Source organism: Hordeum vulgare, chromosome 6H, assembly GCF_904849725.1.
Source record: "Hordeum vulgare subsp. vulgare chromosome 6H, MorexV3_pseudomolecules_assembly, whole genome shotgun sequence".
NCBI lineage: Eukaryota > Viridiplantae > Streptophyta > Magnoliopsida > Poales > Poaceae > Hordeum > Hordeum vulgare.
In genome coordinates, this window is record NC_058523.1 from 518897063 (window position 1) to 518913537 (window position 16475).

General features: G+C 44.7%; 1 protein-coding gene across 1 annotated transcript; it reads right to left on the reverse strand.

Moving 5' to 3' along the window:
• Window positions 1-4475: 4475 nt before the first annotated feature.
• LOC123401043 (probable cyclic nucleotide-gated ion channel 20, chloroplastic) lies at window positions 4476-16184 on the reverse strand. Its single transcript, XM_045094758.1, has 13 exons — window positions 15865-16184; window positions 14845-15297; window positions 14360-14545; window positions 13385-13483; window positions 9738-9875; window positions 8950-9204; window positions 8304-8570; window positions 7922-8067; window positions 7611-7688; window positions 6407-6536; window positions 5581-5827; window positions 5335-5497; window positions 4476-5040 (listed from the first exon to the last, which is right to left on the reverse strand). Exons 2-13 carry the CDS (start codon window positions 15286-15288, stop codon window positions 4872-4874), a joined length of 2322 nt encoding a protein of 773 aa, XP_044950693.1. The 5' UTR covers window positions 15289-15297; window positions 15865-16184; the 3' UTR covers window positions 4476-4871.
• Between the last annotated feature and the right edge of the window lie 291 nt (window positions 16185-16475).

The window sequence follows — 16475 nt, forward strand, 5'->3', positions numbered from 1 at the left end:
CGGCCTCCTCCTGGGCGTGCCGTACGGGGTGTTCTCGGCGAGCTTCGACCCCGCCGTGCGGGGCTCGTGGCTCGGCTGGGACGAGTTCGTCACGAACATCCGCGACGTTGTCCTCCGCGCCGGCGACGTCGACGTCGACGGCCGCGGGCGCAAGTAGATGCGATGGCCGGCGGACCGAGCGTGTCCTGCGTGGAGCGTGCGATGCCTGTAGAAAATTGTATAGACATGACTGTTTTGATTTCGACATTGTAGCGAACATACAGTGAATTTTTGGAGCCGGGCGCATTTGAGGACCTTATTTTAAATAGTTTAAAAGTCACATGTAAAGTTTCAAAAAAATCCGAAGAGAATTTTACGTGATACTGGAACAGTAGTTTTGAAAAGATGAACCGCGCATGTATTATGGGAAAGTATTCATTTCATCCGGCTGATTGAACATTGGACGTCCGTCACCTTCATCACGCGACGCGTGTCCCTCACACCGCTACATCCTTCTTATCTCCTTCTCAATCAGCTCCTGCAGCAATGTCATGGCCATCACCAGCTCAAGCTCCCGCAACGCCACTGCTCATACGAGCCAGCAGGTCGCCGCCATATGCCCACGCGCTCCCGTGCTCGTCACAGGCCGGGCCTCCCCTCCGTCGCCGGCCTGCTGCGTCCCCTCCGGCGCGTGAGGAAGGGGAGGCCATGGATTTCCTGCAGGGGCAGAGCGTCGGGAGGCTGCGGCCGCCGAGGAGGAGAACACCTTGGGCGAGTTGGGCATGGCTGCGGCCGCGCTGCCCTGCTGCGAGTGTGGTGGGCGGGCGGGCGAGGGTCGCGGCGCGTGTTGCGGCCGGTTGGTGGGGCAGCGGCGGCGTCAGATCGGAGAAGGAAGAGACGAAAAAATTTCCGCAACTTGACCTTTGTTGCAAAAATTCCTGAAACATGACCTTTGTTGCAAAAAAATTCTCCCGTAAAAGTACCTATGTTGTAGAAAGACGAAGAAAAAAATAATTCTGCAACAAGCAAATTGTTTCTGAAACCGGACCGTTGTTTCAGGAATTAACGGGTCCAAAGTTTATTTCTTGCAACAAAGCGAAAGTTTCTGCAACTCAACCATTGTTTCAGGAATTATGCGTAGCAGCGTGCTTGTTTCTGCAACTGGAGCGTTGTTTCAGAATTTTATGTGGTGGACGGGAGGCGACCGAGCTGGTGATCGGACGGTGCACGCGTATGCATCGGACGGCTAAAAGGATGGTGAATGGTTACTACAAATTCATTGATGGATGCCTAACAATCCCATGTATTATTCACTATTAGAAATCATCATTTTGTCATTTTTTGTATAGCTCACATGTTTACTTATTTCATCGCCAAACTTTCCTATTGTGTAATGTCCATCCACATGAATATGCTGAATTTTTCTGATTTTTTGAAACCGCAAAATTACCGTTTTAATTAACAATATTTTAAAATATAAGACTCGTCCTTCAACTTTTTAAGATGGTGCGTGCTGCATGTTGCCGACGGATCTTTTTAAAAGATCCCCAAGTTCTAAGCCCTCAAATCTAATATCATTTTGTGACCAAGCATCACTATTCCGTCTGCAACGTGTTGCAAGAATCTTTTTATAACATAGCTTTTATTGTATAAATATTTATAATAAAGATTGTATTGCATTTATTTTTTTAAACATAGGTCATGTTATAGAATTAGTTTGAGATATATTTTTTGTAACACAGGTCTTGTTACTGATTTTCTTTTTGCGACAGAGGTATTGCTGCAAATTTATTTTTGTAACATGGTGCAACATTAGCATAGTTGCGGGAACTGTTTGTGCAGCGCCATCGACGGTTGTGACTTGAGGTCGGGGAGGCTACATCCATGTCTGTCCACGACGGTCGGCGCGGCTCCCCGCAGTGGAAGCAGATGCGGTGCTCCCCCAAGGCGGCAAGACACGACTTGAGGTCTTGTTCCAGAGGCGCCTTCAGTAGGTGACAAATGAAGCATGTGTCTTGTCAGAGGATGAGAACGTCTTATGAGGAAAGAGAAGGAGAGAAAATAGTTGGGGAAAGATAGTGAAGGTTTTGGGAGATAAAGTAAAGGGCCACCTGGTTGGTTGGGGCTAGCAAAAACAGATGTGAACATGTACGGTTCGATCGCAATGCTGCGTCCTGCGTGAGTGGCGGAACGCTGCGTGTGATCGGTCAACCGAACAATAATTTCTCTTTTAGGATATAGTAGTTCATGTTTCCACTATGGTTTCTACCTATACAGCACAATAATAAAGTCTTCGTGGGATTTACAAATAATACGGTTCGTTAACATGAACGTTGAAAGCTTAAAGTAAAGAGCAAATAAACACAAAATAATACTGAAAAGACTTTTGTCTGGCTTCACTCGGTTCAGTGAATTATTCATGTCGTTTTGCCAAATAAATCTGCCGCGTGTATCTCACATAGTTATGGCGTCTCTCAAGATAACCTCGCATTTATACAAAACTTAAATTTGACAAATCCAGTTATTTAACTCAGATAAGATTTCGCAATTTCACAACGGTTCTTTAATTCAAATTGAACATCAGAATTTAAAGTGAACTTGGTTGTATCTTTAATACAAGGGTGTGTCTAAAAACATCGAGATGCGACATAGTTATCGCACATCTAAATAATTAAATCAAGCATAAAAAGAAGAAAAAGACCACATGAATCTTCACGTAAGATCAATGATATAAGGCTTACATGTATAGTACTTATCTCACATTTAGATGTGTTTTAACAAAACCATTAAAACAACTACTTTGTGATAAACCAAACAATTTTTCTAGTTTAACGAACTAGCCGTCTTCTCCGGCCGCGATACTTACTGCCGACAGATTATATACAAAAAAAGAAGGTGATAGAAGCATAACAGCGCATAAATCAACTTGAGTTCTCTACACGAAATCTTAATTTCCAACGCAGGTTAATGCATCCCCAAAAGAAAAGAAAAAAGCAGTGTGCTGGAAATGACACCATGAAGCGAGGGTACAAGCTTTTTTTTTTAACACAAAGAGGCGCATAAGGTGCCAAATTTCATTCAAATATGGCTCAAGTACATGGTAAAGCGGGATTTACAATCTGGAGGCCTCTTAGCTGAAGAAAGAAGCTAAGAAGCCAGAGAGCCTTCTGTCTGTCATGTTCTCTTTCTTAAGGAAAAAAATAATCCATTTTGCTCTCACTCGTAACTGTTATTTTTATTGTTTGAATTGCTTACCACGTGTGTCATGTGGCCCCACCCGCAACCGTTCATTTGGCTATTTTCCTTATTTCATCTGGTTTACTTTGTCTCTTTCTTTTGAAACTTGTCTCACGTTTACTCAACCACCCCAACATAGAATCTAAGGGTGTGTATGGTAGAGTGCATGAAGAACCCATCAGCTTAAAAGTTCCCTTCTCGACTCATTTTTAGATGTTTGATAGCATGTACGGGGCCTTTTCGACATGCACGGCCTCAATCTAAATACCCTTTTAGCATGCACGAAGAGAGAACACCAAAAGAGCCATTCGCTGGTCAGCATGCATGAGTGAAACGAGAGACAATGTGTTTCAAAAAATGTTCGGAATTTCTAAAAAATAATTAAATTTTCAGAAAATGTTCAGAATACCAAAAACGGTTCAGATTTTCAAAATTTGTTCATTTTTCAAAAAAATGTCCAGATTTTCAAAATTAGCTGAAATTTTCAAAAAACATACTGTGTTTAAATTTCCAAAAATGTTTAGAATTTAAAAAAATGATTTCCAAAAAATATATTTAGATTTTAAAATTTTGTTAAGATTTTAAAAATATCAAACTTTACTTTTTTGTTAAAAAAATTAAAAAATTCTGAATTCTAAAAATATTAAACTTTTTCAAAAATGTTGTTTTCCATGTTTCAAAAATTGTTCACACTTTTGAAATGGTTTGTTCACTTATTTAAAAATACCATTTGCTACAGTAGTGACAGCGTGTTAGACAGATGCAAGTTGTCAAACAGAGTTTTAACTTAACATGTCTTAGCACATTACATCTGTACCAAACAGCAACAATTGCATGTACTCAACATGTATCAGAAGAGAACGATCATGTTAGGTTGGAAATGCTACCAAACACACCCTAACATTCGCGTTGTATACAAGCTGATGTTTTTCTGCCAAAAAAGAAAACAATCCAAACTTCTCTATTCTCCAAACCTCTATTCTTTCTGAACCTGTCCAAAAGTTTAAAATAAAATCCCAAAATCTGAAACCGCCTAGAACACAAGCATCAAATCAAGGTTTAAAAGTTTGTTTGTCAGAAGATTTCGACCCGGGAGGAAGTTACGAAATTTCAGTCATTTAGGCCAACATCTTTAAAGGAGAGAAGGAGGCCGCTGGAGAGGTAAGAGGACGAGACTTATAGGTGGGTAGCTCATTGTGCCACATATGCGACACGTCTGGAAACCATCAATCTGGTTTTGGTCAAAGGAGAGGGTTGTATTTTAGACGGTTTTCAACTTCAGGGCTGCAGCTTAAACTTATGATGAGGTCCCAACTCTTCAGCCATGGTGCACAAGCGGAAGCCGTTATAAGTTACAATGACACTACGGGAGCGAAACGTACATGTGCCAGGATTTTGGCAATGTGGTGAGCCTATGCGATGGTGTGACCTTCCGTCGAACATCTGCCAGCTGACTCAGGACGGTCGTCGCTCGCACTTAATCGATCCATAAGTTGTGCTTTGCACATGAAGATCCATAGCATGACTCGCGAACCATACATAAGCCATATTCTCTATACAGGAGATCAGAGAACCGAAACCGATTTCAGGATTTCTGGCAGTTGGAGATGTAGAACTGTTAACCAATAGTTAGTACTACCTACTTGGGCAGACTGTCACCCCCTCTGTCCAGGCTGAAAGGCATAATGAGACCGTGTATCCGGTAAACATTCGTGTTCTTCACTCGGCCTTGATCTTTCAGCTCGCTTTAGTCGTCTCTTACGATACCTCCATGCGACTTGGATGCGCGCTGCAGCAATGGTCCTCCAGTAGGGTGATTCATACCTGTCCAACACATTTGCAGCATTTAGTCTCAAGCATCAGCCAATGTAGTGATACAGAGATCAGAAAACAGATACTTGAGTACCATAGACAATAGTTCTTATTTTGCAAGAAATTTCAGCTGGTAATCTTAATCACCATGATACATGGCATTAGTAAAGTTACTCATATTTTCTCACTCTTGAAATTGATCGAAACAACAGCCTCAGCATCCTACAATTCTGATCGAACATAGCTTTTATTCTGATAAACGGGAATATGATGATCATATGATAAACCAGATAAGCAAGTGGCTACCTGATTGCCCCCTGCACTCTTGGATTGCGCAAGAACCGTGCAAATTGTGCAGTAACTTGTTCAAGATCACTTGCTCTAAGTACAAAAGCTTCAACATTCGTTAAGCATCGCACAGTACGTATAGCAACCAAACGCATACCATGAAATCTACTTTTCCCGCCATCTGAAACAGTAGCAGTCCATGTGATGCTACAATTATGAACTATGGAGCATAATAGGTAGGCAGGCAGGCAAGATATTGCATACCTTTATTCGTTGAAGAGTGTTCCAAGTACCATGTGAGGAGTTCCTCTCCACATACATCTCCATCTTGTAATGGAGCCCTGCTTCCATCTGCACTGATGCTTTCTAGCTTGCCTCTAACTATGAAGATCATTTTGTCGACAGGGCCACCTTGATAAAGAATGTCACTTCCACTGATATATAAATTTTGTCTTAATTTGTCACAGATAGCATCCAAGATAGGCCAATCCATCAAGGTGAACAATCGAACCTGCAGAAGAATCACAATCACACAGGGGGTCAGACTTTAGATGTTGGGCTTTGGTGTGAGGTCTGGGTATGCGGCTCAGACAATCTGCACCCCTTCATCATGTTGATAGGAATAGCGACAAATTTTGCCGAGATGGTGGCTTCAGACTTATTGATGTATTACTTTGTAAGGTCTTGATGAATAATTAATAAAACGACTGCATGCATCGCCCTAATGCAGAGGCCGGGGGTCATCCTCCTTTTCGAAAAAGAAAAAAAAAAGAACAATCACACTCAAGGGTTCCATAAGAAATGAGAGGAGAGGTCATTACTAGATAGGCATAGATACTAAGGTGAACCTACAAACTGAACAGATCAAATACATACCACTTTTTCGATGGAAAAAGGTTGCTGAGATCTCTAGGTGTTTATATTGTGATCGCCCATTTGGTGGACGCATCAATTTTCAATCTCCTTTTCTTATATTTTTATGTTTATTACTTCATTCTCTATCCTCACGTGCTGACTGAAATATACAATATTAAGAGTACTGCAGCCTCCCCGAAAAAAAAAAGAGTACTGCAGCCAACTTATTACAAACCTTGTTAAGGAATCTAAAGAAATGTCGGCGTATGTCCCTTTGAATATCTTCTGGTAAATTACTTAAGAGCTCCTCTTCATTTACTCCTTGAGTGGCCGCCCAGGTGAACCTTTCTGCATGTCTAACCCTCCTGTACATTTAGAAACCTCCAATCGTTACTATCTTTGAAGCATAAAACTAAACTCAAAAAATTAACATGAATAAATTTTTCAAAACCACAGTTCAGGTCTTTATTGACATTACCATGAGATGGCACATGTTACAGGTATGGAGGTTAACTACTTATGTGAGAACCTAGTGCATTAAATCATTGTTTTATACTCCCTCCGTCCCAAAATAAGTGTCCCAAAATAAGAGTGAATTCCAGCTTTTACCTCCTTTTTTACTTTTTTATGCTAAATACCTAATTTAACTGTTTTCCATCCGGATTAACCCATTTAACGTAGTTTTGCCTGTTTTACCCATTTACTGAAAGTTCTGCCAATTTTTACCCCATCTAAATTTTGAGAGTGATCTGCTAGGTGTGTTCGGTCGTCAGGTACACACACGAGCCATGTCGTGGTTTTCCTCCTTGCATCTGAACCAGTTTGTATCCCTGAGCCGGATCTGTCCCACGCACCCGCATGCAACTGTTTAGCTAAACCAACCAAATGCAAGATGGGCAGGTATGTACACCTAACGACAGTGAGAGAAAAGCTGTGGAAAGCCATTGAAACTGTTAGTGTGCAGGAAAATAATCAGAAGGAAAACCACAACATGGCATGTTACGTGTACCCGACGGCTGGGACACACCTGTTGGATCGCTCTTGAATTAAAAGGGGTAAGAACCGACAAAACTTCTGCTAAATTTAAAAGCTGTGTCGAAGTAGAGGGTAAATACTGGAATTCACTCTTCTCTTAAAGCTTGTTCTCGAAATACAATACAGATTTGTTGTCCCAATGAAACAAATTAAGATAGCTTTTCATGAAGTTTTAAATAATTCTTCTTGAAACTTGAGAGATTGGTTACACCAGTATTTGGCAAACTGTTATTTCTATTTGAACTGTAGAAACAGCACAAATAACGGAGAACAAGTTCATGGAGCGTCACGAGCAAAGTAGATTAGCAACATGTCAAAACTGTAGAACTTCTTTCCGGTACAATTGTACAAGACCATGAAATATGTAAAATAATAATATTTGTTTAGAAGTCAGAAGGTAAAACCTTCTCAGATCTTCAGGCAGTCGTCTATGGCTCATCCACTGCTCAACATCACGCCGTCTAAGTTGCATCTCTAGTTTCCTACAAAAAGACAAGGAGAACTTCATACACCACATCAAGATTCATATTGCTAAAAAAAAAAAAATTGACTGAATTGTTCTAATTGAGGTACATAAGCATGCATAATAAGGGTTCATCTCATGGCACCAATGAAATAATTAGCATGAGGTTCCCATGGAAAGCTAGTGTGAGCTCATTGATAGTAAGATAGGTCATACATCATGGTAAATAAGCTAGCAGTAATAAACCCATACCGGCTTCCAAGAGCTTGGAGAAAATTTTGCATGTTCCCGATTAGTAGTGCAAAAAGCAACAGTCCCAAACCAACAATAGCCATAGTGAAGAGGACTTCCCCTTCGAAGTAACTTGGGACAAGATTTCCAGCCAAAGTGCTGATTTGCTGAAATGAATCCATTTACATACAAAAATAAATGTCAGCAAGAATAAACTAAAATTCTCTAAATTAAAACATGTACAAATAGATGGGAACACCACTGATAAGTAGATTCAGTACAGAGATAAGGAAAGGTAAAAATAAGGAAGAGTGTTGTGGAGAAGTCTATTCACCACATGTCAAGTACAACAAAAGGGATACCTAAATGAAACAGGAGAACATAGGCAATAGATGTAACATACCTGAAATCCCCAAAATAATGAATATATGTAACGTGTAACAGCACTGCGTTTCGTAGCCAGCAGGACAGCTTGCTGATAAATCCCATACTGGAAATTAGTATCATTCCCGGGGTCGAAACAAGCTGTTGAGGCTGGCTCATCAGACCATTGCTGTCTAATTTGCTCATTCTGCCCTCCAACATTAAAGTCGAGTCCACAGTCTCGGAAAACCTTACACGATGAAATGTTTGACGCAGAACAAGCATTTTGTAGGCATTGGTTAACCCTCTGTAACAAAATATGGAAAAGAACATACTATTAACATATCTCTACCTGTATTTTATAGGCATCAAGTGTTAAGTATTGACTATGCAAACTGAATAACTTATGTTCAAGGATAACTGCTGAAGCATACATAACTCAAGCATAGTACAAATTATGTTAAGCAGCAGTATCTGCGGTTTGTAACTTTCTATCACATTTTTCATTTGAATACAATAAAGTCGGAGCACATATTTTTCTCAAAGAAAGTTAGAACTGAATGCGACTGAAGTGTCTTCAGGACAATTCACTGTAACAATGACAGCAGACAATTCCCGTACTACTAAAATACAATATACGAAGTCAATTGTATGGATCTGTAAATTACAATAAAAAATGAGCTGACCTGTAATCCAAAAAGATACCAGCATGAACCGACGACATGTCCCGCCAAAACAAACATTAGAAGATTAATAACAAAATTAGCCCATGCTGACTCAAATATGAATCCAGTGGCAGACTGGCGACCACCAAGCAATGGTACAAATCTGATGATGCGGGGGACATATTGAAGAAGAATAATGACACGCAAATAATTCTTGGCATCATCTGCTGTTGTTGATAAGCCAAAAGATCTAGGGATAATCGCCAATATAATCACCTTGATCAAGCAACAAAGAAAAAACTTAGCAGTTAGGACATGACACAAACATAGTAAGGAAGTCAAATTCTTTCAATTATATGTCTATTTTTGTCATGGACTTGAAAAAGAGAGCAATCCTTCCTGGTTTATATGAGTAACTGGAACACTAAGCGATGAGAGCCATTCATGCATCTAAAAAAATGATAAGAGCGGATGCTGCATGCAAATTTATTAGGAACAAGATCTTTGCAGTTATATATGATCTTTGCATATATAATCACTGTTATGCCAAATTATAATCACTGTTATGCCAAATTATATATGATCTTTGCAGTTGCTGGTTCGCCTAAATATGTTTGAAACTATTCCTGTTGACTAACATGCGCAAGCAAAGCAAGTCAAAATATGCAATACATTATACATGTATTTTCAGTGTGGCTTAGAACAAAATATTTTGGCACAAATAACAAGTAGTCCTTGTTAGGAATGAGATGAGGAAGCTTAATGTCTAAAACCACTGTATCAATGTAGAAAGTCAAGGCATAAGTCACCTGAGGGAGTGGAAGCACAACGAAGAAATCAAGTAAAAAATAACCACGAAGATAATGAACAGCTATTTTCTTTGGCTCGTCAACTAAATCTCCAGCTCCCACTACTCTTGACTCTGGAGCTACATAAGCCAGTCTGAACTGAAAGAGAAGTATCATTATGTTCATCAATATCATGACAGAAGTTTGAAGCTACATAACAATTGTTGGCAGCACAACTGAGATCGAAGTCGAGAGCACATACGTATAAAGTAGAACCTTCAAAATCATAACAAAAAATGCAGCCCCATTTCTCCCATGAGTTAGGTTCAACGAAAGACTAGCACTAGACAAACACAAATTGGTATGTGTGAAACAGATCTAATTCAAAGCCAAGCCCAGTAGCAGTGGAACAGATCTAATTCAACTTCCAAGTCTTTGTACAAAACCCACGTAACAAATAAAGTGGGATGACAACAGTGCATGGAACAAGATTGGCCACGGTCTGGCCGAACCACCGTGTCGTCTCCCTCAGGCGGCTCGGGCTAAACACCCACTTGCCCGTCACCGCCATCCCATCCTCCGCCACACTCCTCGCCGCCACCAGCACACTCCTTCCTCGAGCGAGCATAGCCCCTCACTCTCTCTCTCAGATCCAATCCCTCACAGTCGCATCATGCATCCCCCCTCCATCCCATCCTCCGCCACACTCCTCGCCGCCGCCAGCACACTCCTTCCTCGAGCGAGCAGAGCCCCCCACTCTCTCTCTCAGATCCAATCCCTCACAGTCGCATCATGCATCCCCCCCACCCCCCACGCGCGGACCCGTCTTACAGTGCACCTGCTCCTGTTGGTAACCGGCAAGCCCTCTGACCTCGGCCAGCGCAGCTACAACACCCTGACCTGGCAGTGCCCCTGCTCGTCCACCTCCTCGCTAATGGAGATCTTCTCGAGGCATAACCTGCTGACGCTTGTTGCCTGCCATCGGTGCCCGGTGAGCTCTCCAACCACCAGATCCCGCGGTGCGGCTGCAGGATTGGCTTCCGCGTGCCCTTGACTCTGCTCATCAGCTCTGCACCACAGAACCTCTTCGCTGCCTCTCCATGTCGATGACAACCCTCACAACCCCATGTGGTGTGCCGCCCCCCCATCTCTGCTCGAGCTCCCTCACACTTCCTCCCTTCGAATCCATGACGACGACGCCTTGCGCTCTAACATCGACCTCCCATACCCCCATGTACTCCTATGCAACCTTCTCCTGGTGCCTTGGACTTGCTCATCGAAGCTGCTTTGCCCTTGGAGCATGCAGCCTCACCGCAGTTACTGTGCTCCCAACTCCCCTACATCCAAAGGTATATGCCCTCTGCTCCACCTGCACTGAATCTGCCAGATGCGCGCCGGCCAACATACTGGCTCCATCCTCACGGCATTGTGGTTGATCAAAGTTGCCTCTCGCCCTTAGTTGACCTATGTCTTGTCCGTGTGTCTGACATATGAGTATTGACGCGTTTGAAGGGTGGGAGGAGGCCAAGAGAAATCTGCTACGGCGACCGCCGCTTGACACGGTGACGTCCATTGGCGCCACACCCCATGTTGGTGTTATGTCAGTCCTCCCCCTCCTCTATGAGAGCATCTCTAGTAGAACCCTCAAACCCTTAAATCTAAAACCAGTTTTAAGGGTTGAGAATTGCCCATTTTTGACACTTTTAAGGGTTGAAAAACAGGGGCAAAGACTAGAACCCTCAAACCCAACCCTTATAACGGAATATTCCCGGGAGGCGGGGCGGCGGCCGGGGCGCGGTGGGCGGCGACCGAGATGCGGAGGGCGGCGGGGCGCGGAGGGGCGGCGGGGCGGCGGCCGGGGCGCGGGGGCGGCGGGGCGGCGGCCGGAGCACGGTGGGCGGCGGCCGAGATGCGGAGGGCGGCGGGGCAAGGAGGGCGGCGGCCGGGGTGCGGAGGGGCGGCGGGGCGACGGCCGGGGCACGGAGGGAGCGCGGGGCGGCGGCCGAAGCGCGGGGGGAGGCGGGGCGGCGGCGGCCTAGGCGACTTCCTCGCGCGCGCGGGGAACCAACTGCCTCCCGCGCGAGGTGGGAAGTGGAGTACGGGTTGGGGGCAGTTTTCCCTCCCAACCCTTACTTCTACAGGCTGGGAAGGGGTTTGAGGGTTGGACCTCTAAATTTTTTTACGGGTTTAAGGGTTTAAGGGTTCTAGTCTACGCCGTTTTTCCGATGAAAACTGTAAAAAAGCGGTTATTTTTAAGGGTTTGAGGGCTCTAGTAGAGATGCTCTGATGGGTGTGGCAATGGGGGGAACCCTTGCCGGCTCATCTGGCAACAAGAGTGATGGCGTATTCATGTCATTCCACCATGTTGGTGGCGTTGTCTTCATCATATTCCCATGCAGCAAACCTCTTTTCATTCTAGTGATCTCCCTCCAATTTCTACATCATGCCGCCCTTGGGGGACCATTGTTGTCATCTCTCTCATGTTCTGTGTGCCCTTCATTTACACTTCATCTTGGGCTATGACCTCCCTCCGATGGAGATATTTTCACTAGCGAAACTCTCTACGATCATGTTATTTATTCTTCCTTGCCCTTTCTTGCCACTTCTCCCTTCCGGTGACGGAAGGGCACCTCTCCCTCGTGCCTGTTCATCAAGCCAGAGCCTCCGGAAGGCCCGTAAACCGCCCCCAAAATCCACTATATATGTCGGCTCCAGGTCGTTTTAGGGTTTCCGTCCTCCTTTTCCCTTACCTCCTCCGCCACTTTTCTTCTTCTCCGGCAAGAAAATGAGTCTTCTTCGGCATCGTTTTGCGGCGAGTAGATCCACCAGAAGCGAGCGGCAATGTCGTGCGCGGGTGGCCGAGGAGGGCTCGACAGCGAGCCGCCTCGCAAGCGTTGCAACGACGCTGAGGCCGGGAGCTCCTCCCTCCGCCCGCCGGTGAAAGAGTGGCGAGGCGAGCAAGCGCGCACCCGCTCCCGCAGCGCCGGAGCACAGTGTGGACACACTTCGATCGGCTCGACCGCCTCTTCTCCTGCGCGCTCATGCATCTCCAGGCGGCGGAGGTCGCGTGGTTTGAGGCGAGGAGGCGGCAGTTGCCAGCGACGAAGTTGCAGCTGCGGGTGCACGCGTTGAAGGGTGAGTACCAGCTCGAGTACGTGCTCTCCAACTCCCTCAAGGAGGACAACCTCCGCTTCGGCAAGTCCTGTGATGACAAGTCCAGTAATGGCGAGTCTGGTGATGACGAGTAGACCTAGTTTAATTTCCATTTTATGCTAGTATGAACTATGTTTAACAGTTTAAGTATGAACTCCATTGTTGTTCAAGTCCGAACTATGTTTTAAGTATGAACTCCGGTTATGTTTAAGTATGAATTATGTTTTAGTATGACGAACTCCGGTGATGTTTTAAGTGGCGCGAACTGCTAGCTTGAATATGCGATATATGTTTGAGGGATCTGTTCTGTCTCAGCATTTGTAGTCCTGCAAATTTCGTTTCTGGGATACCGTAAACGGTTTTTACAGGATGGGCATTTACCGGATCTTCTAGAGATGCTCTAAGTTAACAATGTGTCATTCACATCATTACATCTTGTACCTACTTCATTCCATGCTAGTAAAATGTGAAGCATTGTTTAAGTTATAAAATATGACAACTGATTAACCACTTGCCTGAAGAAGCATGTGCAGAAAATAAATAGCATCAGAAACACTTCTCACAACGGCAAGCCCTGTCGCCAACTTCCAGTTGAATACTATGCATTTGTTATCCTGCATTCAACCCAAACAGGAAATCACAAGTGCCGTCTGTTTTGATCAGAATTACTACTGCAAGAAGAGCTAATATTAACTAGTCCTAACATATCTTCATACTGCAAATTCTTAAAACGACTGATGTAATGTGTCTATAGTAATGAGGGTGAGTGCTCCCTGAAAAACATTATGAAACGTTCTTGCTCCTACCACTATCACCACAATAGATATCAACTCTCTGAGGTGAAAGTATGGAGTAATACCGTGCAACAAGACAACATGTCTAGAAACGTCACAAGATCACCCGAAGTCAGCAAAATAATTGCAAGTTCACAAAGTAACAAGGCACCACAACTGAACATTACAAAATAGCACCGGCAGACAGATGTATGCATCCAACAGAACCTATCTAGTGTTTAGTCATTTTATTGGTACTCCATTCTTGTTTAGGTGATATTTTATGATGCGAAGAATCAGCCTTTTAAAACTTTGGCTGCTCTATGATTTGCCATGTGAGTTTGGCATGTCATACTTTTCTTGCTTGATACTCTTAGTTTTCTGTAATAAACATAGGACGCGTGCATCTATGATGCGAGGCCACAGGTAAAATATGTTTGATATTCTTAAAAAGTGGTGCAGATATTATTACTGAACTTATATTTCGATAGTGTTTACTAACAGGTAAGTAGAAAATGTACTGATCAAAGATGTATATTGGTGCGTCTAACTCTTTGTAGAGGCATACAGTGCTTTAAAGAACTAGCATTCACATATTGCAAAGGCAGGGCTCCTGCCATTTTCTCCGAAAAAGGTGTACACTGGAGAATGTGTCATTCTCCTAGACAATGTGTAGAAAGAATGGAGTTGGTAGCTAGCAAATTTGTAAAATGTTACCTTCTCTACTGACAATAGGAAGAAAAACAGGGGATCGATGAAGATAGCAACCAGACATGATATCACAAAGAATTGATTCCATTGTTGAACAACCTTCGCATGTGGGTTCATAATCGGAATGTACGAAAGGAAACGCTCAATGCTCTTCTTCCACCCATGATGGTGTCCATAGAGAATATTATGAAGCTTCAAAAGAGCAAAAACCCGCATTAATACCAGTCAATAGCTGTACGAGTTTTAAGAACTGTTTCAACCATTGTTGCAAGAAGATCTAGCTAGACAAACAAGCTAATAACTACTGTATACCTTAATTGGTAATACATCAGATGTATTAAACTTCTATGATCTCAATTACTTATAAGAAATGAGATGTTGGTGATTCCAGTACTAGGTTGTTTGTTTTACTACAAAAATTGGTGTACCGATCTAAGCATAATCATCAAGTATAAAGTGAATCACGTAAGTAGCACAGAATGTAAAACCACCTTATTGTCAAAAGGATTCGGAGCTCGCTGGAAAAGCCTCTTGTTTTTGCACGCAGGAGGGCAATGGACACAGTCTGGATTATCACATTGTCCCAAAGGTCCAGACATCATCAAATGTTCATTCTTTGGAATATCTCCAGCATGAGACCACCTGTTTCCCCCGACTTCTACTGGCGCGATGGCCTGTGGTTTGCTGACTTGTTTCGGCTGTGGGTGTCGCGGCAGCTTATTATCCGGTGTGTGCCTGCTAACAACAAACGGATTGCCCGCTGCTGCAACCTGGCTCGGTGGCTGACTGGACAGAGGACCGGTATGGGGCACATAAGTGTCTTCTTCATAATCCTCGTCCCTGACCGGCATACACATGGACGTACTTCTGGGAAATCTTGGTAGCTCAACATTTCTTAACAGCATTGGGATATCATCCCTCTCCTGATCAGACATCTTTTAACCCTGCACGCAGCATCCACTGCATTAGCAAATCACGTTCGATTCGAATGAACAGCTAATACGTAGATAGATAATATAATTGTTACTACAACCAAGCGGACGAACGCTGTATGAAAAAACAGAAACAAACGATTAAACAATTCGTCGCCATCTAGACATGCCTTGGAGCAGAGCTTCGCACATACCGAGATTTGGTGGCGGCGGCGGCTGAAGCGGCTACCAGAGCATCCCCGTAAACCCCAGGAGAGAAGAACACGGGAAATTTACCAAGTAAATAAAACAGCGCCCGCGGAATCGGCTCTCCGGGCACCGAATCTTCAGTTTTTAGGCAAGCCGCCCCGAATCTCAATCCCCCGTGCTGATGCTTGGAAGGGAAACGCTCGCGAATGGGCAGGGAATCCGCCCGGCAATCCACCTCCTCCCGCGACGGGAATGCTACCGATTGTACTACCAAAAAATAGCCGCCCGGCCGTCGCTGATTCCGAGCCCCGCAGCGCGCATTGCGAACCCCAGAAATCACGCGAAATTAACCCCTAAAAGTTAAAAAAAAAAAAAAAAACGCCTCCTCACCTGCTCCGCACTGGAAGCGTCAGCCGTCAACTTGCACGAAACGCGGAGAAAACGGGGGGAAACAGACGAACCCGGCGGCGGCGAGCTGCGGCCGCCCGTCAGCAGCAGCAGTCCGCAGTCAGCTCGGCAGATTCCGCAGCGCCCGCGAGAGGGGGGGGGGGGTGAGCTTTTGCCCCTCTTCACTTTCCTCCTGCCGTTTTGCGAGCAAGCAATTATTTTATGTGGCTTCGCCGCGAAGGCGCAGAGAGCAGAGCAGCGGAGGGATGGGGGAGAGAACAGCGGAGCAGAGGAGTCAACAAGACGTCTCCTGTTCCCACGGGAAGGAAGGACGAGAGGAGTGAGGGTTTAGGAGGCGTGGTCCGTGTCTCTGACAGGGCGGGCGCGCGGGCGCGTGGAAAGGTGGGCCCGCAGGTTCAGCCTGAGGGGATAGGGTTGCGGCCGTGCGGGACAGTGAGAGTGGGTCAGGCGCCGCCCACGGGCTGCCACGGCCGTGGCGCCACCTGGGGACGGAGGGGGACGACCGCCGTGCGCCGTGCGCTGTGCGCTGTGGTCTCTTCTCGGGGTGGGGGAGACGCTGACGGATGGGAATTTCGTAGCGCGTCGCCTTCACG

Coding starts and splice junctions, on each gene's coding strand:
- LOC123401043 (XM_045094758.1), bottom strand. CDS start 15,288: ATGTCTGATCAGGAGAGGGATGATATCCCAATGCTGTTAAGAAATGTT. Junction 14,546..14,844: donor CGAATCCTTTTGACAATAAG/GTGGTTTTACAT, acceptor GCTCTTTTGAAG/CTTCATAATATTCTCTATGG. Junction 7,689..7,921: donor CTCCAAGCTCTTGGAAGCCG/GTATGGGTTTAT, acceptor GTCTTTTTGTAG/GAAACTAGAGATGCAACTTA.